The sequence below is a fragment of the Chiloscyllium plagiosum genome, unplaced genomic scaffold (assembly GCF_037043375.1).
Source record: "Chiloscyllium plagiosum isolate Xiang-an unplaced genomic scaffold, Cpla_swu_hap1 HiC_scaffold_1, whole genome shotgun sequence".
Lineage (NCBI taxonomy): Eukaryota > Metazoa > Chordata > Chondrichthyes > Orectolobiformes > Hemiscylliidae > Chiloscyllium > Chiloscyllium plagiosum.
The window spans coordinates 167,598,530-167,620,551 of record NW_028270139.1 but is presented as its reverse complement, the minus strand read 5'-3'; the positions used below and the strand labels follow the sequence as shown (position 1 = coordinate 167,620,551).

Here is a 22,022-nt window from a genome sequence, read left to right as displayed (position 1 = left end):
ATTATTTGAAGACGACTCGGGCAATTCAGAAAAACAGAAGAAGCTTATGCCCGAATGCTGCAGAACTTGGAACCAATGCTCAACTGTTCCAATATAATAAGTGCTGTAGCCAAGAGCTTCATTCAGCCCTTCCGTGAGAAATGTATCCAACAACTGAAAATATTGTCAATAAAACCTTGCATAGTGCTCGGCATTGTGATGATGCTGCCCCTTTAACAAGGATGTTGTCCTTGGTTTTTGTTTCAAGAGGGGTTGTAAAGACAGAGGTTCCAATATGTCTGGAAATACCTACTTGAAAACAGTGGCAGGGTTGTGGCCAGTTCTCCCAGTTCAGATTTTCTTCTAGTTTGGTTTAGTATTATCTGGGGACCTAGTGAAGCAGCTACTGTGAAAAGAGGTTCTATGCTTCAGCAAAATGATCCCTGACTGACTTTTCTCTGAAATCTTACTGTCTGTAAGAACTATGTTTGAATTTACCTTTTGCCAAGAGGTGTGTTTATGGGATGTTGCAAAGTTTGGAACAGCTTTGTTAAGTTGCGATAGTGTCGTTTGGGTTTTCAACTAAGTTGTTATTCTAAATTCGGTTTACTTTTGTTTGTGTTTCATCTGTAGTGTTTAAATAAATTGTTTTGCTTCAAGCCAAGTAGTTTGATCATCTGCATCATTCCTGGAATATCCACCTTACATCTGCCTAAAAGAACAAAAAAGGTTAAGGTCTGGACTACCTTCTTAAAATGTTTTGCGGGAGTCTGGCCTAGTCCACAACAGCATAAAGCTTTTACTGGTACCTGTTGGTGCTTCTGGGGTATCCACTGCATGCCAATACACCATGATGGAGCCATCTGACTCATACATCTGTAAAGATATGTGCAGTGAGTTTGCTGGAAACATTTACACATCCATTGCATTAAATATTACATTGCAATGGATCAATCCAACACATAAAAACTGCACAATCACACAATAGCAATGATCAGAATCATGAAGCCTGTTATATGGGATGGCAGTCAGAGAGACACATTGACAAGAAAGAGAGAACAAAAGTTTCAAAGCTAAATTTAATGTACAAGAAGCTTGGTAACCAAAACAACCTATAAAATTCTCTACGACAGAAAGCAGCTGATGTCAAAAATATTGAAAGTTTCAAATGAAGAATTAGATATAATTCTTAGGGCTAAAGGGATCAAAGGGTATAGACAGAAAGCCAGAAGAGGATACTACGTACAATAATCAGCCACGAGCTTATTATAGAATCATACCATACAGGAAAGGCCCTTCAGCCCAACAAGTTTGCACTGACAAAACTACTGTAAATCTACACTAGTCCCACTTTCCAGCACTTGGCTCAAGTCACTAAATCATTATGACATTTGCAATGCTCATCCAAGTACTATTCAAATAATGTGAGGTCTCCCACCTCAATTACCCTCCCAACACCCTAGGCACTCAACACCCTCAGTGAAAATTTGAATTCTCAAATCCCCTCTAAACCTCTTGACCTTCACCTTAAAATCATGCCTTCTGTTATTGATCTTTCAAATAAAAGGAACAGCTGCTTTTTATCCACCCCGTCCATGTCCCTCAATCAGGTCCTATCTCAGTCTTCTCTGTTCAACAGAGAACATCCCAGGCGTACAGCATAGCTAAAACTGAATGGATCAGCAGGCTTAGGTGGACTACTCCTGCTCCTATTTTCTATGTTTGAAAAGGTTACTCAGTCCCTCCTCATCAAATCACTCTCCTGATCACACCCTATCTCACTGTCCCACAATTCACATTACAATCCCTCAATTTCCTCATCTAATCTTGTCCCACTTAATACTCACCACCTTCTGTCAAATGGTTGGAGAAGAGATGAATAGTTAACTGTTGAAGAATATCAATATTAATTCACATACATCACAGTTTCACTCCACAATTCCAACTCCGAAAACAAAGAAATTTCATTCACTTTGACTGATGGCTTCATTTGCTAGCACCTCATGAGGTGATTACAACAACAACTATTTATACAGCAAACAGCTCGAAGCACTTCACAGAAACATAATAAAAAAAACAGGGAGCTCCAAAGATTTATTAGATTAGATGATCCAAAACTGGGCAAAGGGGTAGGTTTTAAAGAGTGTCTAAAACAAAGACAGCAAGGTAGAGAGGTGCAGGAGGGAATTCCAAATGTGGAACTGAAGGCAGTTGAAGGCACAGCCACTACTGGTAGAACAATTAAAATTAGGGATGCACAAACTCTTAAATTGAGATCAGAACAATAACTATGTACATCATCATGGGAATGGAAGAGATTACAAAAAGATTTGAATCATCAAATGAGATTAAACTGCAGATGTATAAATTCATATTGAATGAATTTATAGACTCTCCCCTACCTGAATGCCTTTCTGTGACGCCAGTACGAGGAGAATGCGGGAAGGTAACACACACCATGAAGCCTGGAAAAAGACAGAGGATAAATGTTCAGCAACAATGCATCTACTTTTATATTCTGACAATGTGGAAGAAATCATTGTAAGCTAAGGGTTAATATTTCTGTTTATTCATTCATAAATGTGGGTGTTGCTGGTTGGGCCAGTGTTTATTCCCCATTCTTAGGTACCCTGGTGAGGGTAGTGGTGAACTGCTGCAGTTCATATGGTACAGTGATATAAAGGGAGGGACTCATGATTTTGACTCAAGACCAATGAAGGAATGGTGATATATATCCAAGTCAGGATGGTGTGCAGGTTGGAGTGGAACTTGCAGATGATGGTTTATCCTCGTGTTTCCTGCCCTTGTCCTTCTAGATGTAGAAGTCACTGGTTTGGAATTTGGTGTTGAAGGAGCCTGGCTGTGTTGCTGTGGTGCGTTGTAGTTTTATTTAATGTGGCATTATTAACATTGCCAGCACTTATTGTCCAGTCCTAATTGCCCAGAGAGTGGTGAAGAGTCAACCACATTGCTGTGGGTCTGCAGTCAGACGTGGGAAGGATGGCAGATTTCCTTCCCTAAAGGACATCAATAAATCTGCTTTTCCCACAATTGACAATGGTTTCATGGTCATCATTAGACTCTTAATTCCGAATTCAAATTCCACTCTCTGTCCTGTCAGGACTTGAACTTGGATCCCCAGAACTTTACCTGGGTACTGAATTAATAGTTTCACTGCTGGCATTGTGGTGAAGGAAGAGAAAATCAAAGGTTGTGGATGGATGCTAATCAAGTGGGCAGGATGATGTTGAGCCTCTTGAGTGTTGTTAGCCCTGCATCGAAAAGTGTGGTGCTGGAAAAGCACAGGCGGTTAGGCAGCATCCAAGGACCAGGAGAATCAATGTTTCAAGCATAAGCTCTTTATCAGGCTTGAAACGTTGACTCTCTTGCTCCTCGGACGCTGCCTGACTGGCTGTGCATTTCCAGCACCACACTTTTCGACTCTGATCTCCAGCAACTGCAGTCCTCACTTTCTCCTTGTTGTTAGCCCTGCACTCATCGAAGCAACTGCAGAGTACCCATTATACTGCTGACTTGTGTCTTTTAGAATTTGCGGTGTGACAGGTTGTTGCAGCCACAACAGTGATGGCTTTTAATCTTTCACAGTTTGCGTGTGTCACTGGCAAGATCAGCATTTGCTGTCCATCCTTAACTGCCCTCAAATTGAATGATTTGCTCAACAATTTCAGATGGCAATTAAGACTTAACCACATGTTACAGATCTGGAGCCATAGAACTGAACTAGATAGCTTTTAATAACAACTAATGGTAATTTCATGATGAGCTGAGACATACAGAATCTTGGGCTGAGGAACGGTAGATGGAGATTAATTTAGTATGGAGTACAGGGGTTGGAAGGTCATGTTGCGGACACTGGTGAGGCCACTTTTGGAATACTGCGTGCAATTCTGGTCTGCTTCCTATTGGAAAGATGTTGTGAAACTTGAAAGGATTCAGAAAATATTTACAAAGATGTTGCCAAGTTTGGAGGGTTTGAACTATTGGGAGAGGTTGAGTAGGTTGGGGCTGTTTTCCCTGGAGTGTCAGAAGCTGAGGGGTGACCCTATAGAGGTTTATAAAATCATGAGGGGCATGAATAGGATAAATAGACAAGTCTTTTCCCTGGGATGTGGGAGTCCAGAACTAGAGTGCATAGGTTTCGGATGAGAGGGGTAAGATATAAAAGGGACCTAAGGGACAATGTTTAGGTGCAGAGGGTGGTGCATGTATGGAATGTGCTGGCAGAGGAAGTGGTGGAGGCTGGTACAATTGCAGCACTTAAAAGGCATCTGGATGGGTACATGAATAAGAAGGGTTCAGAGGGATATGGGCCAAATGCTGGCAAATAGGACTAGATTAATTTACTTAAAAATCACACAACACCATGTTATAGTCCAACAGGCTTATTTGGAAGCACTAGCTTTCAGAGTGCTGCTCCTTCATCAAGTGACTGTGGAGAATAAGATAGTAAGACACAGAATTTATAGCAAAAGTTTACACTGAGATGTAACTGAAATTATATATTGAAAAAGACCCAGATCGTTTGTTAAGTCTCTCATCTTTTAGAATGACCATGTTGGTTTCAGTTCTTCCATTTGTAAATCGCAAAATCTTTTTTAAAAGTTACATCCTCAAGTGCACTTTAACAACTGGTGTCATGTTGGCCCACATAAGGTATTGAAAGGTATTAACCCCGTGAGGCTGTCTGTGCCACAATGGTCAGACTGATTCTAATCTAAAAAATGGATTGACAGAATTTTACATGGATTCATGCAGTTTTTGAGCAAAGTAAAATGTAATTCTGGAAGTGTGTGTGTGTATGTCTATTGCAATGGGGTCACCTGTAGTGTGACATGAACCCAAGGTCCTGGTTGAGGCCATCCTCATGGGTAATGAACTTGGCTATCAGCTTCTGCTCAGCCACTTTTTGTTGTTGCCTGTCCCGAAGTCCACCTTGGAGGACGGTCACCTGAAGGTCCGAGGTCGAATGTCCCGGACCGCTGAAGTGTTCTCCGACTGGGAAGAAAACTCCTGTCTGTCAATTGTTCTGCGGTGTCCATTCATCTGTTGCCATAGCCTCTGTTTGGTCTCGCCAATGTACCATGCCTCAGGACATCTTTGCCTGCAGCGTATTAGATAGACAACATTGGCTGAGTCGCATGAGTACCTGCCACGTACATGGTGGGAAGTGTCCCCACGCGTAATGGTGGTATCTGTGTCGACATTCAGACAGGTCTTGCAGCGTTTACCATGACAAGGTTGTATGGTATTGTCCTAAAAGACGGGCAGTTTGCTGTGAACAATGATCTGTTTAAGGTTTGATGGCTGTTCAAAGGCAAGATGTGGAGATGTGGGGAAGGTCTTGGCGAAGTGCTCATCCTCATTGATAACGTGTTGCAGGCTGCGAAGAACATGGCGTAATTTTTCGGCTCCTGGGAAGTACTGGATAACGAAGGGTACCCTGTCAGTTGCAGCTCGTGTCTGTCTCCTGAGGAGGTAATTATGGTTCCTCACTGTGGCACATTGGAACTGGCAGTCGATGAGTTAAGCATCACACTCCGTTCTTATGAGGGCATCTCTGAGTACTTCCAAGTGCCCATCACGTTCCTCCTCATGCGAACAGATCCAGTGTATGCGTAGGGCTTGTCCATAGGGGATGGCTATTTTAATATGTTTCAGGTGGAAGCTGGAGAAGTGTAGCACTGTGAAGTTATCCGTGAGTTTGTGGTAGAGTGTGGTGCTGAGGTGTCCATCCTTGACGGAGATGCATGTGTCCAAGAATGAGACAGATAGTAGAGAGTAGTCCATGGAGAGTTTGATGGTGGGTTGAAACTTGTTGATATCACTGTGTAGTTTTATCAGTGACTCCTCGCCATAGGTCTAGAGGAAGAAAATGTTGTCAATGTACCTGGTGTATAGTGTTGGTTGGAGGTCCTGTGTGGAGAAGAAGTCTTGTTCAAATCTGTGCATGAAAATGTTGGCATATTGGGATGCAAATTTGGTCCCAATGGCTGTTCCATGTGTCTGAATGAAGAACTGGTAGACATTATGATCGAGGATAAAACGGATGAATTGTAGGATGGTGTTTGGAGATTGGCAGTTGTTGGTGTTGAGTACTGAGGGTGTTGCCGTGATGCCGTCATTGTGGGAGATGCTGGTGTAGAGTGCTGAAACTTCCATTGTGACGAGGAATGTTCTGGATTCGACTGGTCCGTTGGTGCTGAGATTCTGTAAGAAATCTGTACTGTCGGGACAGAAGCTGGATCCCCTGTACAACGGGATTCAAAATGCCTTTGACATAGCCAGAGAGATTGTCACACAGAGTCCCATTGCCTGATACGATGGGACATCCTGGTGTATTGGCTTTGTGTATTGTTGGAAGGCAGTAGAAGTTGCCTACACGAGAAGTATGTGGGATGAGTGCATGTGGGGAACTGGGTCCAAAGTCCTGATCAATGTGTTTGGTTCACGAGTGTGCTGTTTGATTGGATCGGCCGGTAGTTGCCTGTAGTGTTCCTGGTTGTTCAGTTCTTGGTACACTTCCTTGCAGTAATCCTTTTTAAATATATAATTTCAGTGACATCACACTGTAAACTTTTGCTATAAATTCTGTGTCTTACAATCTTATTCTCCACAATCACCTGATAAAGGAGCTGTGCTCAAAAAGCTAGTGCTTCCAAATAAACCTGTTGGACTATAACCTGGTTTTGTGTGATTTTTAACTTTATCCAGCTGGGAACTTGTGTTGCAGACGTTTCGTCCCCTGTCTAGGTGGCATCCTCAGTGCTTGGGAGCCTCCTGTGAAGCACTTCTGTGATGTTTCCTCCGGCATTTATAGTGGTTTGTCTCTGCCGCTTCCGGTTGTCAGTTCCAGCTATCCGTTGCAGTGGTCGGTATATTGGGTCCAGGTCGATGTGCTTATTGACTGAATCTGTGGATGAGTGCCATGCCTCTACGCTGTTCTCTGTTCTCTCCAACCACTGCAACAGACAGCTGGAACTGACAACCGGAAGCGGCAGATTCAAACCACTACAAATGCCGGAGGAAACATCATAGAAACGCTTCACAGGAGGCTCCCAAGCACCCAGGATGTCACCTAGACAGGGGACGAAACGTCTGCAACACAAATTCCCAGCTCGGCGAACAGAACCACAACAACGAGCACCCGAGCTACAAATCTTCTCACAAACTTTTAACTTTGTCCACCCCAGTTCAACACTGGTGTTTCCAAATAATAGATTAATTTAGGATATCTGGTCGGCATGGACGAGTTGGACGGAAGGATCTGTTTCCATGCTGTAGAGCTCTATGATTCTAGATAAATGTGAGGTGTTGCATTTTGGAAAGGCAAATCCGAGCAGGAGTGCATTGGGATGTTCTGTCAAGCAGAGAGACCTAGGGGTTCAGATAATTCTTTGAAGGTGGTGTCATAGGTAGGCAGGTGGTGAAGAGGCGTTTGATGTGCTTGCCTTCAATGGTCAGTGTATTCAGTACAGGAGTTGGGATGTCATGTTGCAGTCGTACAGGACATTACAGCACAGAGCGTAGAACCGTGCAGCACAGGGACAGGCTCTTCAGCCATCCCCTATGGACAATTAAACCAATCCCTTCTGGCTACCCTTGATCCATATCCCTGCATTCCTTGCATCTTCGTGTTCTTATCTAAAAGCTGCTTAAACACCCCTATTATATTTGTCCCCACCACCACCCCTGGCAACTTGTTCCAGACTCCGACCACTCACAGCGTAAAAATAGACTTGCCCCTCACATCTCCTGATAACTTCCTCCCCTCCCACTGTAAATGCATGCCCCAAGACTTAAGACATTTCAACTAGAAAGAGAGATTCTGTCCATCAACCCTATCGATGCATCTCATAATTTTATATTCTATCAAGTTTCCCTTCCTGTGCCACTTCATGGAAAACAACCAGAGTTTGTCTAGCTTCTCCTTAAAGCTCGAACCGTCTAATCCCGTCAGCATTCTGGTAAAACTCCGCTGCACCCTCTCCAAAGCCTCCACATCCTTCTTGTAATGTGGCGACAGAATTGAATGCAATACTCTAAGTGTGTCCTAACCAAAACCTTATAAAGCTGCAATATGGCATCCTGACTCTTGTAGTCAATTCCCAGACCAATAGAGGCATGCATACCATATATCTTTTTTTCCGCCATATCTACTTGAGTGGTCATTTTCAGGGAGCTATGGACTTGAACCCCTCTGAACATCAATGCTATTCAGAGTCCTGCCATTAACTGTATAATTTTCTTTAACATTTGATCTCCCAAGGTGCAGCACCTCCCGCTTACCCGGATTAATCTCCATCTGCCATTTCTCCACCCAGACATGCAACTGATCGATATCCCGCTGTGTCCTTTGACAAAGTTTTACACTAGCCACAACTCCACTGATCTTTTATTGTCTGCAAACTTACTATCAACATTTTCATCCAAGTCAGCAGAACATCACTAGTCACGGACTTCCAGCCAGAAAAATACCCTTCCACCATTACCCTCTCCCAATTATGGGCAAACCAATTCTGAATTCACATGGATATGTCACCATGGATCTCAAGCATCTTAATCTTCTGCATGAGCCTACCATGAGGGACCTTGTTGAAAGCCTTAATTAAAGAATCCATGTAAACAACATCCATTGCTCCATCTTTATTGAGAAACTTTGTCACCTCCTCGAAAAATACAATCGTTAGTAAGATATGATTTGCCCTGCAGAAAGTCATGAGGTAAAAACAATGACTGCAGATGCTGGAAACCAGATTCTGGATCAGTGGTGCTGGAAGGGCACAGCAATTCAGGCAGCATCCAAGGACAGGCAAAGTCGACGTTTCGGGCAAAAGCCCTTCATCAGGAATAAAGGCAGAGAGCCTCAAGCATGGAGAGATAAGCTGGAGGAGGGTGGGGGTGGGGAGAGAGTAGCATAGAGTACAATAGGTCAGTGGGGAAGGAGATGAAGGTGATAGGTCAGGGAGGAGAGGGTGGAGTGGATAGGTGGAAAAGGAGCTGGGCAGGTCGGACAAGTCCGGACAAGTCAGGGGATCGAGTTGCTGGAGGTTAGAAACTAGGGTGAGGTGGGGGAAGGGGAAATGAGGAAACTGTTGAAATCCACATTGATGCCCTGGGGTTGAAGTGTTCCGAGGCGGAAAATGAGGCGTTCTTCCTCCAGGCGTCTGGTGGTGAGGGAGCGGCGGTGGAGGAGGCCCAGCACCTCCATATCCTCGGCAGAGTGGGAGGGGGAGTTGAAATGTTGAGCCACGGGGCGATTTGGTTGATTGGTGCGGGTGTCTCGGAGATGTTCCCTAAAGCGCTCTGCTAGGAGGCGCCCAGTCTCCCCAATGTAGAGGAGACCGCATCGGGAGCAACGGATACAATAGATGATATTAGTGGATGTGCAGGTAAAACTTTGATGGATGTGGAAGGCTCCTTTAGGGCCTTGGATGGAGGTGAGGGAGGAGGTGTGCTGACTGTCCCAAATTAAGCCATGCTTTTCCAAATGTGTATAAGCCTTATCCCTAAGAATTCTTTCCAATAGCTTCCCAACCACCGACGTGAGGCTCACTGGTCTATATTTTCCTGGATTGTCCCTATTTTCCTTCTTGAACAAGACAGAGGGTGGCGGTGGAGGGTTGTTTTTCAGACTGGAGATCTGTGACCAACGGAGTGCCACAAGGATCGGTGCTAGGTCCACTACTTTTCGCCATTTATATAAATGATTTGGATGTGAGCATAAGTGGTATAATTAATAAGTTTGCAGATGACATCAAAATTGGAGGTGCAGTGGACAGTGAAGAAGGGTACCTCAGAGTACAAAGGGATCTTGATCAGATGGACCAATGAAATCAGAAGTGGCAAATTGAGTTTAATTTAGATAAATATGAGGTACTGCATTTTGGGAAAGCAAATCTTAGCAGGACTTATACACTTAATGGGAGATAGGGCAGTGCAGAAGGCATTTGGTATGCTTTCCTTTATTGGTCAGATTACTGAGTACAGGATTTGGGAGGTCATGTTGCGGCTGTACAGGATTTGGTTCAGCCACTGTTGGAATATTACGTGCAATTCTGGTCTCCTCCCTATGGGAAGGATGCTGTGAAACTTGAAAGGATTCAGGAAAGATTTACAAGGATGTTGCCATTGTTGGAGGATTTGAGTTATAGGGAAAGGTTGAATAGGCTAGGGCTGTTTTCCCTGGAGTGTCGGAGGCTGAGGGGTGACCTTATAGAGGTTTACAAAATTATGAGTGGCATGGATAGGGTAAAGATACAAGGTTTTTTTCCCTGGGTTGGGGGAGACCAGAACTAGAGGGCATAGGCTCAGGTGAGAGGGGAAAGATGTAAAAGAGACCTAAGGGGCAACTTTTTCAAGCAGAGGGTGGTGCATGTACAGAATGGGCTGCCAGAGGAAGTGGTGGAGGCTAGTACAATTGAACATTTAAAAGGTGTATAGATGGGTATATGAACAGGAAGGGTTGAGAGGGATATGGGCCGGCTACTGGCAGGTGGGATCGGTTGGGATATTTGGTCGGCATGGACGAGTTGAACAGAAGGGTCTGATTCCACGCTGTACATCGCTATGACTCTAAGAGAAATGCAAAGAGCAAAGACAACCACTCGACAAAGGCCTTCTGAGCAGAGACAGCCTGTTCAAAATTCTCGCCAGGATGGGTTGTCCCCCAAGGCTCCTCAGGATAGCTCAGTCATTCCACACAGGCATGAAGGGCATTGTTCAGTTTGATCGCTCTTCTTTGGAGGCCTTCAACATTCACAGCATGTGGAGCACGGCTGTGTGCTTGCCCCCACCCTGTTCGGCATCTTCTTTGCAGTCATTCTGAGGCAGGTCTTTGGAACATCAACTGATAGTGTCTACCTCCACACCAGATCGGATGTGAGGATGTTCAGTCTGTCCCGGCTGAGGACGAAAACCAAGGTTCGTGAAGTACTCGTCAAGGGCATGTTGTTTGCAGACAACGCGGCACTGGTAACACACATCTGCATTGCCTCATGGACAGCTTCTCAAGAGCCTGCCAGGACTTCGGCTTGACCATCAACCTGAAGTCAACCAATGTGCTGGGTCAAGGCATTGAGCACCCCCCTGCCATTACCATCAACGAACTAAGAGCTGGAGGTGGTCCACAAGCTTTCATACCTTGGCTCTACCATCACGGACAGTCTCTCTCTAGACTCCAAAATCAACAGACGGCTCAGACGAGCAGCCTGGCTTGCTGTGTTCTTCCAGCCTCCTGCTTGTCTACTTTGGATTCCAGCATCTGCAGTTATTTTCCTTTAGTTATTTCTTTATTCATTGCCTGCCCCAATATGATGTTATTATTTGGCAGCCTATAGACTACGCTTATCAGTGACATTTTCTTCTTAGAATTTCTAATTTCTATCCAAATGGATTCAACCTTTTTCTCCATCGAACCTATATCATCTCTCACCACCGCGCTGATGCCAACCTTAAATATCAGAGATATACCAACTCCCTATCCTCCTGTCTGTCCTTCCAAATAGTCTGATACCTCTGGATATTTAACTCCTAGTCATGACCATCCTGCAACCATGTCTCTGTATTGGCTACTAAGTCATACTCATTTGCACTGTGAACTCACCTAGCTGGTTTCAAATGCTACAAGCATTCAGGTAAAGTGCCTTCATGTTAGCATTTGTACCCTCTTTTGCATTCTAACATCTCGATTAATAATATCTCCTGAGTTATTTTTCCTTTTAATCTTAGAGTCATAGAGATGTACAGCATAGAAACAGACTCTTCACTCTAACTCATCCATGCTGACCAGATATCCTAAATTAATCTAGGCCCATTTGCCAGCATTCGGCTCGTATCCCTCTAAACCCCTCCTATTCATGGACCCATCCAGATGCCTTTTAAATGTTGTAATTGTAACAGCCTCCACCACTCCCCCCGGCAGCCCATTCCATACATGCACCACCTTCCATGTGAAAAAGTTGCCGCTTAAGTCCTTTTTAAATCTTACCCCTCTCACTCTAAACCTATGCCATCTAGTTCTGGACTCTCCCACCCCAGGGAAAAGACCTCATGATTTTATAAACCTTTGTAAGATTAGATTAGATGAGATTATATTACTTTAGATTAGATTACTTTACAGTGTGGAAACAGGTCCTTCGGCCCAACAAGTCCACACCGACCCGCCGAAGCGCAAACTACCCATACCCCTACATTTACCCCTTACCTAACACTACGGACAATTTAGCATGGCCAATTCACCTGACCTGCACATCTTTGGACTGTGGGAGGAAACCGGAGCACCCGGAGGAAACCCACGCAGACACGGGGAGAATGTGCAAACTCCACACAGTCAGTCGCCTGAGGCGGGAATTGAACCCGGGTCTCTGGCGCTGTGAGGCAGCAGTGCTAACCACTGTGCCACCGTGCCGCCCACCAAGGTCACCCATCAGGCTCTGACAATCCAGGAAAAACAGCCCCAGCCTATTCAGCCTCTCCCTATAGCTCAAACCCTTTCAAATTTCATAATACCCTACCTAGAGAAGGGAGACCAGAATTGCATACAACATTCCAAACGTGGCCTCACTAATGCCCTGGACAGCTGCAACATGGCATCCCAACTCCTACACACAATGCTCTGGCCAATAAAGGTTCTTTTCTGAATCCTTTCAAGTTTCCTAGGATAAGTTTCACAGCATCCTTCCCATAGGAAGGAGACCAGAATTGCACCACTATCCTATGTACCTGCGGCTCCACTTTATTTCATACGTCTGCCATGCAGTTAAACTCTCCTGCACACATCCTAACCTGCTGCTTTCCTTTCTATTTACCTTTACACTTGCTGTCATTTTTTTTCCCTTTCCTTTCCCCCCAATTCACTCGTGACTAATCTATTTGTCCTTTTTGCAAGAACACTGGTTCCAGATAAGTTCAGGTGGAGACTGTCCCATCGATACAGATCCCTCCTGTTCCAAAAGTGATGCCAATGCCTTATGAAATGGAACCCCTCTTTCCCACACCACTCCTTTAGCCATGTGTTTACTTCCTTAATTTTCTTATCCCTATGCTAATTTGCTCGGGTAGTAATTTGGAGATTGGTAAGGATGACGTCAAACATGTTCTTGCCTCCTGTTGGTTCCCTCACAACCTGTTGCAGACTCAAGTTTAGTAGCAATGTCCTTTAGAACCTGATCAACTTAATCAGCAGTGCTGCTGTCAAGCCATCCTTGGTCGTGAATAATGAAATCCCCCACCCAGAATACATTTTGTGCCCATGTCACTCAGTGCTTCCCCCAAGAGCTGTTCAACATGAAGGAATACTGAAACATCAGCAGAGGGAGGACAGTATGTAGCAATCAGCAGGTGGTTTCCTTGCCCACGATTATGCCTATGAGGCTTCATGGGATCTGGAGTCAATGTTGAGGACTCCCACAGCAACTCCAACCTACCTCTGCTGGGTCTGTCCTGCCAGTGGGACAGGGCATATCTAGGGATGGTGACAGAACAGTACAGGCCCTTCAGCTTTGATAGTGTGCTGACCTTTCAAACTAACAAGATCAAACTAACCTACATACCCTACATTTTACTACTATCCATGTGCCTATCCAAGAGTCGCTTAAACATCCCTAAATGGAGGTGGTGTCTGGAACATTGCATCTAAGGTATGATTCCATGAGTGTGACTATGCTGAAAATGTGTTGCTGGAAAAGCGCAGCAGGTCAGGCAGCATCCAAGGAACAGGAGAATCGACGTTTCGGGCATGAGCCCTTCTCCTGCTGCGCTTTTCCAGCAACACATTTTCAGCTCTGATCTCCAGCATCTGCAGTCCTCACTTTCTCCATGAGTGTGACTATGTCAGGCTGTTACTTGACAAGTCTGTGAGACAGCTCTCCCAATTTTGGCACTAGCCCCCAGATATCTGTAAGGAAGAGTTTGCTAGCTCAGCAGGGCTGGTGCCAAGGTCAATGCCAGGTGATCTACCTGGTTTCAGTTCTTTGAGATCTTGTAGTGATAGCTAGGCTATTTCAGAGGGCAATCGAGAGTCAACTGCTACGGGTTTGGAGTCACATGTAGACCACGCCAGGTGAGGATGGCAGATTTCCTTCCCTGAAGAACATTAGTGGATTTGAGATTTTGGAGAAGATTTGTAGCTCAGATTGTGGATCATTAGTGGGTATTGATGATGAGTTTTTCCGACAATCAAAAATGGTTTCATTGTCGTCAGTAGATTCTTAATTCCAGATTCTTTTCATTGAATTCAAATTCCACCATCTGCCAGGGTGAGATTCAAATCCAGGTAAATTGCCAGTTTGATAACTGTTTCAACATTGAATACTAATGGACTGTATTACAAGTATTTGGATTGTACACATCTTGCATGAATTCCAAAGTCACCTGTCAACGTAAACAGCTTCTGTGGACCTCCAGAGACTTTTCCTTACTTATTATAGACTGAGACTTTTCCTTTTCTCAGGACTTTGAATAAGTTAATAACTTGTGAATAACTAGAGAGAGCAAAACCAAAACCAAGTCCATCAGCTTCCAAAACATTGCCTCCTGTCCAAAGACCTAATCAAAATCAGTTCCCTTTTTGTTTTTTTCACTCCATTGTTGAGGGGAAAAGAATCTGCAGTTATGACCCTGCAGTTGAGCTGTGTAGGTCTGCAGTCTTGATCTGAACAACTTAGTTGTGTTTCACTAGCCAGGGATTCACCATGCAACCATTGCAAACAGAGTGAAAACATGGTTGCTGGGTTAGAAGCGGCTTTTGTGCAGACCCCTGGGAATCAGTAGTGAAAGTTGCAAACAGGGCTAGCAGGCTAATCACCATGCAAGGTCCCTCAGAGCAGCTTTGCATATTGGAAAGAATATTGATTAAGTGGTGGTTGCTTATTGGAACATAGGAACAGGGGAAGGCCATCCTGCCAATACAGCCTGCTCTGCCATTCAACACTTCAATATCTTTTATCCACCACATCCCAATACTCCTGTATGCTACATAGTGTGTACCTCTGTAAATGAATGTTCATGCAAGCATGTAATGATGGTTTAAGTCCTATCGTTCACTAAATGGCTTTTTAACATATATGATGTGGAGGTGCCGGTGGTGGGCTGGGGTGGACAAAGTTAAAAATCTCAAACCAGGTTATAGTCCAACAGGTTTATTTGGAAGTACAAGCTTTCAGAGTGCTGCTCTTTCGTCAGGTAGCTAGTGGAGCAGGGTCATAGGACACAGAATTTATAGCAAAAGATCATAGTGTCAAACAACTGAAACGATATATTGAACAAACCTAAATTGCTGTTAAGTCTTTCATCTTTTGGACGGAATAGAGACTCTAACCTCACACCTTTAATGCATTGTCTGAGCTAAGATGTCGCCCTTTTTCATAAAACCTTATCTCGGGAATGTGATTTGAAAGAAGTTATGGGAATTACATTTAATGAATTGAAACATGTAACCTATTCTAAAAGGTGAAAGGCTTAACAGCAATCTAGGTTTGTTCAGTAGAATAAATAGACAAAGTCTTTTCCCTGGGGTGGAGGAGTTCAGAACTACAGGGCATAGATTTAGGGTGAGGGGGGGGGGGGAAAGATATGAAAGAGACCCAAGGGGCAACGTTTTCACACAGAGGGGGGTGCGTGTATGGAATGAGCTGCCAGAGGAAGTGGTGGAGGCTGTTACAATTACAGCATTTAAAAGGCACCTGGATGGGTATATGAATAGGAAGGGTTTGGAAGGATATGGGCCGGGTGCTGGCCAGTGAGACTAGATTGGGTTGGGATATCTGGTTGCATGGACGGGTTGGACCGAAGAGTCTGTTTCCAAGCTGTACATCTCTATGACTCTATATCACATCAGTTGTCCGACACTATGATCTTTTGCTATAAATTCTGTGTCCTATGAACCTGCTCCACTAGCTACCTGATGAAAGAGCAGCTCTCCGAAAGCTTGTACTTCCAAATAAACCTGTTGGATCTGGTGTTCTTCTTGCATATAGTAAAAACCACTGACAATCTGTCATTTTATAACCTGAAGGTATAATACTACGAGCTCTGGCATGCTGATATGAAGTGTCAAGACTAAAGGTGACGTGCAAAATTGCACATCATGGGCTGGGACACGTGAAAGGAACAAGCTCAGGTCATCCAGTGGCTTCTGTGCAGACCGAGCGCCTTCAGCTGTACCTAATTTTGGAAATTGAAAGGAATTCAAGTGATGTAAGCAGTCTGTCCATACCTGTATGATTAAGGAAGTACCATGTACCATGCCTCCCTCCTTTGACTGCAACTGCCTGTGCGAGAGGTTCAGACCATCAGTGGAAGCACTAACCATGTTCACCACACTGCCATGGATGACCGCAAAGTAAGTGAGGTTCTTAGCAGTGATAGGCAGAATACTGAGATTGTTGTAGAGAGCAGAAGCACTGCTCTTAATCTGAATGCTCTTCTCCCTCTTGTACATCCTGCAATAACAATCGATAAAATCTTCCTTAGGATAATATAATTTCAAAGAATTCAAGATGAACAGGAAACCTTTTAGTTTATTCTTTCATCAAAACATCAGTAAACCCTTCCACCCCTCAAAACTGTCTTGCCATACAAGATTACACTAAGAGCACAAAGTAGAGGAGTAGAAGTAGAGTCAAGATTAGAGTGGTGCTGGAAAAGCACAGCAGGACAGGCAGCATCCGAGGAGCAGGAAAATCGATGTTTCGGGCAAACCAAAACTAGAGGGCATAGGTTTAGGGGGAGAGGAGAAAGGTATAAAAGAGACCAATGGGGCAACTTTTTCACGCAGAGGGTGGTGTGTGTGTGGAATGAGCTGCCAGAGGATGTGGTGGAGGCTGGTACAATTGCAACATTTAAAAGGCATCTGGATGGGTACATGAATAGGAAGGGTTTGGAGGGATATGGGCTGGGTGCTGGCAGGTGGGACTAGTTTGGGTTGGGTATCTGGTCGGTATGGACACGTGGGACCGAAGGGTCTGTTTCTGTGCTGTACATCTCTATGACTAAATGACTATAACTAGAAATAGTTACCAGTCACACTCACAAACCAGCTGCTTTATTTAGGCAAAAGTAACCTCTCTCCTCCTTCTACTGAATCCCTTGAAATGCCAACCTCCAGGATTCTATCCTACTTACAGTATCAGGTGCTAAGTCACACACAGTTAGTGACTGCTTGCTGCATTCAACATAAAGGGACGAAATGGGAGCACCCAGTGGAAACCTGTGCAGACACAATGGGACTGTGTAAACTCCACACAGTTAGTCACCCAATGCTGGAAATGAACCAGAATCCCTGATGCTGAGAGGCAGCAGTGCTAATCACTATCCCACTGTGCCACACTTTTCAACACAATACAGGCCCCCTCTATAAATAAACCCAAAAACAAAGAGATCCCTGTAATTGAACCCCGACACAGAGTCCCTCCCCGGCATAATTAAATCCTGATAGAGCACCCCTTAATTAAATCCCGACACAGAGCAGCCCCCCTGTAATTAAATGCCGATAGAGCCCCCTGTAATTAAACCCCAAGAGCCCCCGTAATTAAACCGCAACACAGAGCCCCTTTTAAATAAACCCTAAACACAGAGCTATGTATAACATGCATAATCCCATCAGTTCCCATCTCCTTGTATCCATTAGTGCTCATATAGTTCTTGTAGTGAAAGGGATCGTAGGATATCGGGGGTGAGGGGGGGGGGGAATTAGTGCATTAAACGCAATAATCAGCCATGATCGTACGGAATGGTGGAGCAGGCTCGGGTGGTCAAATGGCTACTCCTGCTCCTGCCTTTTCTCTTTCTCCATAAACCTGCTCAAATCTTGCAGCTACAGAATCTAAACTTTGGATTTCACTTCAATGCCAAACGTGAACTGAATTAGGAATAGGAATCAGTTCCGAAGACTGGTCACTGGACCAAAACATTAACTCTACTTCTCTCCACAGATACTGACAGACCTGCTGAGTTTCTCCAGCAATTCTATTTTTGTTTCTGATTACCAGCATCTGCAGTTCTTTAGTTATTTTTGTTCAGGCTAAATCAGGTTCCTACAAATTAAAGATTTAGATACTTCCTTAACAAACAAATACATAGACTCAGTCCAAACTGAGTGGAGAAGTTCTGATTTTCAGTTAGGCATAGACAGAGAAAATTGGCACAGGAGTAGGCAATTTGGGCCCTTCAAGACTGCACCACCATTCAATATGATCATGCAATCTCAATATCCCATTCCTGCTTTCTCTTCACATTCCTTGACCCCTTTTGCCGAAAGAACCACATCCAGCTTAAATATATCTAAAGAACTGGCCCCAACACCTTTCTGTGGGAGAGAATTCCACAGGTTCACAACTCTGAGTAAAGAAATTCTTCCTCATCTCAGTCCTGGATGGCTTACACCCTTATTCTTAGACTGTGACACCTAGTTCTGGACTTCTCCAGTCTCTCTCTCTCTCTCTCTCTCCCCCCGACTCTGGGAGGAGGGTCAGTCTCTCCCTCGCTCTCTCCAGGAGGGGGGTCAGTCTCTCCCTCGCTCTCTCTCTCTCTTTCTCACACATTCTAGGTGAGTGTCAATGTCTCTCTCTGTCTCTCAGGGGGTCAGTCTCTCTGGGAGGATGTCAAGCTCTCTCTGTCTCTCGGGGGTTCAGTCTCTCTCTCTCTCTCTGGCAGGGGGTCAGTCTCTCTCTCTCTCTGGGAGGGGGTCAGTCTCTCTCTCTCTCTCTCTCTGGGAGGGGGTCAGTCTCTCTCTCTCTCTCTCTGGGGGGAATCAATCTCTCTCTTTATTGTCTCTGGGGAGGAAATCAGTCTCTCTCTCTGGGATGGGGGTCAGTCTCTCTCTCTCTCTCTCTCTCTCTCTGGGAGGGGGTCAGTCTCTCTCTCTCTGGGGGGAATCAATCTCTCTCTTTATTGTCTCTGGGGAGGAAATCAGTCTCTCTCTCTGGGATGGGTGTCAGTCTCTCTCTCTCTCTCTCACACACATTCTAGGTGAGTGTCAGTGTCTCTCTCTGTCTCTCGGGGGGTCAGTCTCTCTCTCTGGGAGGGGGTCAGTCTCTCTGTCTGTCTGTCTGTCTCTCTCTCTCTCTCTCTGGGAGGATGTCAAGCTCTCTCTGTCTCTCGGGGGTTCAGTCTCTCTCTCTCTCTGGGGGGGGTTCAGTCTCTCTCTCTCTCTGGGGGGGGTTCAGTCTCTCTCCCTCTCTGGGAGGGGGTCAGTCTCTCTCTCTCTCTCTGGGAGGGGGTCGGTCTCTCTCTCTCTCTCTCTGGGAGGGGGTCAGTCTCTCTCTCTCTCTCTGGGAGGGGGTCAGTCTCTCTCTCTCTCTCGGGGGAATCAATCTCTCTCTTTATTGTCTCTGGGGAGGAAATCAGTCTCTCCCTCTGGGAGGGGGGTCAGTCTCTCTCTCTCTCTGGGGGGGGGTTCAGTCTCTCTCCCTCTCTGGGAGGGGGTCAGTCTCTCTCTCTCTCTCTGGGAGGGGGTTGGTCTCTCTCTCTCTCTCTGGGAGGGGGTCAGTCTCTCTCTCTCTCTCTGGGAGGGGGTCAGTCTCTCTCTCTCTGGGGGGAATCAATCTCTCTCTTTATTGTCTCTGGGGAGGAAATCAGTCTCTCTCTCTGGGATGGGGGTCAGTCTCTCTCTCTCTCTTTCTCACTCTCTCTGTGTCTGGGGGAGTGGGGGGGGGGAATCAGTCTCTCTCTCTCTCTGTCTCTAAATGGGGTCAGTCTCTCTGTCTCTCTCTCCCTGTGTCTGGGGGGGTGGGGGTGGGTCTGCCTCTCTCTCTCTCTCTCTCTCTAGAAGGGGGTCAGTCTCTGTCTCTCACTCTGTGTCAGGGGGTGGGATGGGGGTGAGTGTGAGACGGTCTCTCTCTCTCTCTAGAAAGGCTCTCTCTCTCTAGAAAGGGTCAGTCTCTCTCCCCTGTGTCTGGGTGGGGTGGGGGTGGGGTGGGTCTGCCTCTCTCTCTCTCTCTCTCTCTCTAGAAGGGGGTCAGTCTCTGTCTCTCACTCTGTGTCAGGGGGTGGGATGGGGGTGAGTGTGAGTCGGTCTCTCTCTCTAGAAAGGGGTCAGTCTCTCTCCCTGTGTCTGGGTGGGGGTGGGTCTATCTCAGAAAGACAGAAAGGGCTGTGGATGCTGTAAATCAGAGACAAACTGAAGTTGCTCCCGCGGGGGGTCTGAGGAAGGGTCGCTCCACCCAAAAACGTTTAATTCTGATTTCTCTCCAGCGTCTGAGGTTTTCCGGCGAGGGTCGGTCACTCACTCACTCACTCACTCACTCACTCACTCACTCACTCACTCACTCACTCACTCACTCACACTACTCCTCCCTCCCCCTCCTCCTCCCCACTCCCCACACCCCTCTCCCCCTCTCCCCACTCCCCTCTCCCCACTCCCCTCTCCCCACTCCCCACTCCCCTCTCCCCTCTCCCCTCTCCCCCTCTCCCCTCTCCCCACTCCCCACTCCCCTCTCCCCACTCCCCTCTCCCCACTCCCCCACTCCCTCTCCCCTCTCCCCTCTCCCACTCCCACTCCCCTATCCCCACTCCCCACTCCCCTCTCCCCTCTCCCCACTCCCCACTCCCCACTCCCCTCTCCCCACTCCCCACTCCCCACTCCCCACTCCCCACCTCCCCATCTCCCATCCTCCCCCACTCCCCCCACTCCCCCCACTCCCCCCACTCCCCACACTCCCCCCTCTCCCACACTCCCCCCAGAGAAGAGAGAGAGAGGGGATATATACCCCAGAGAGAGGGGTAAATACCCCAGAGAGATAGAGGGGGTATATATCCAGAGAGAGAGAGAGAGAGGGGATATATACCCCAGAGAGAGGGGGTAAATACCCCAGAGAGATAGAGGGGGTATATACCCCAGAGAGAGGGGGGTAAATACCCCAGAGAGAGAGAGAGTAAATACCCAGAGAGAGAGAGTGTAAATACCCCAAGAGAGAGAGAGAGAGGGGGGGGTAAATACCTCAGGGAGAGAGAGGGGGTAAATACCCCAGGAGAGAGAGTGTAAATACCCCAGAGAGAGATGGGGGGGTAAATACCCCAGACAGAGAGAGGGGTAAATACCCCAGGGAGAGAGAGAGAAGGAGATAGAGGGTAAATACCCCAGACCAGAGAGAGGTAGAGGGGGTAAGTACAAAGCTTATGAGAAGATTTGTAGCTCGGGTGCTCATTGTTGTGGTCTGTTCACCGAGCTGGAATTTGTGTTGCAGACGTTTTGTCCCCTGTCTAGGTGACATCCTCATTGCTTGGGAGCCTCCTGTGAAGCGCTTCTGTAATGTTTCCTCCGGCATTTGTAGTGGTTTGAATCTGTCGCTTCCAGTTGTCAGTTCCAGCTGTTCGCCGCAGTGGTCGGTATATTGGGTCCAGGTCGATGTATTTATTGATTGAATCTGTGGATGAGTGCCATGCCTCTAGGAATTCCTTGGCTGTCTCTGTTTGGCTTGTCCTATAATAGTAGTGTTGTCCAGTCGAATTCATGTTGCTTGTCATCTGCGTGTGTGCCTACTAAGGATAGCTGTCGTGTCGTTTCGTGGCTAGTTGGTGTTCATGGATATGGATCATTAGCTGTCTTCCTGTTTGTCCTATGTAGTGTTTTGTGCAGTCCTTGCATGGGATTTTGTATACTACGCTGGTTTTGCTCATGCTGGGTATCGGGTCCTTTGTCCTGGTGAGTTGTTGTCTGAGTGGCTGTTGGTTTGTGTGCTGTTATGAGTCCTAGTGGTCGCTGTCAGTTTGGAAATGCTCTTGATGTATGGTAGTGTGACAAACAGGACAAACAGGAAGAAAGCTAACGATCCGTATCCATGAACACCAACTAGCCACGAAACGACATGACCAGCTATCCTTAGTGGCCACACATGCAGATGACAAGCAACATGAGTTCGACTGGGACAACATTACTATTATAGGATAAGCCAAACAGAGAACAGCCAGGGAATTCCTAGAGGCATGGCACTTATCCACAGATTCAATCAATAAGCACATCGACCTGGACCCAATATACCAGCCACTGCAGCGGACAGCTGGAACTGACAACCGGAAGCGGCAGG

At 46.1% G+C, this 22,022-nt stretch overlaps 1 protein-coding gene across 1 annotated transcript in view; it reads right to left on the bottom strand.

Annotated features, from left to right (window-relative positions):
* wdr54 (WD repeat domain 54) overlaps positions 1–16,438 on the bottom strand; it is a 72,487-nt gene extending 56,049 nt beyond the window's left edge. Inside the window, exons 1-3 of the mRNA XM_087992129.1 lie at positions 16,214–16,438; positions 2,382–2,444; positions 789–855 (exon numbers count right to left, since the gene is read on the bottom strand). Coding sequence (XP_087848255.1) covers positions 789–855; positions 2,382–2,444; positions 16,214–16,438 — 355 coding nt within the window. The remainder of the gene's footprint in view (positions 1–788; positions 856–2,381; positions 2,445–16,213) is intronic.
* Positions 16,439–22,022: the final 5,584 nt, after the last annotated feature.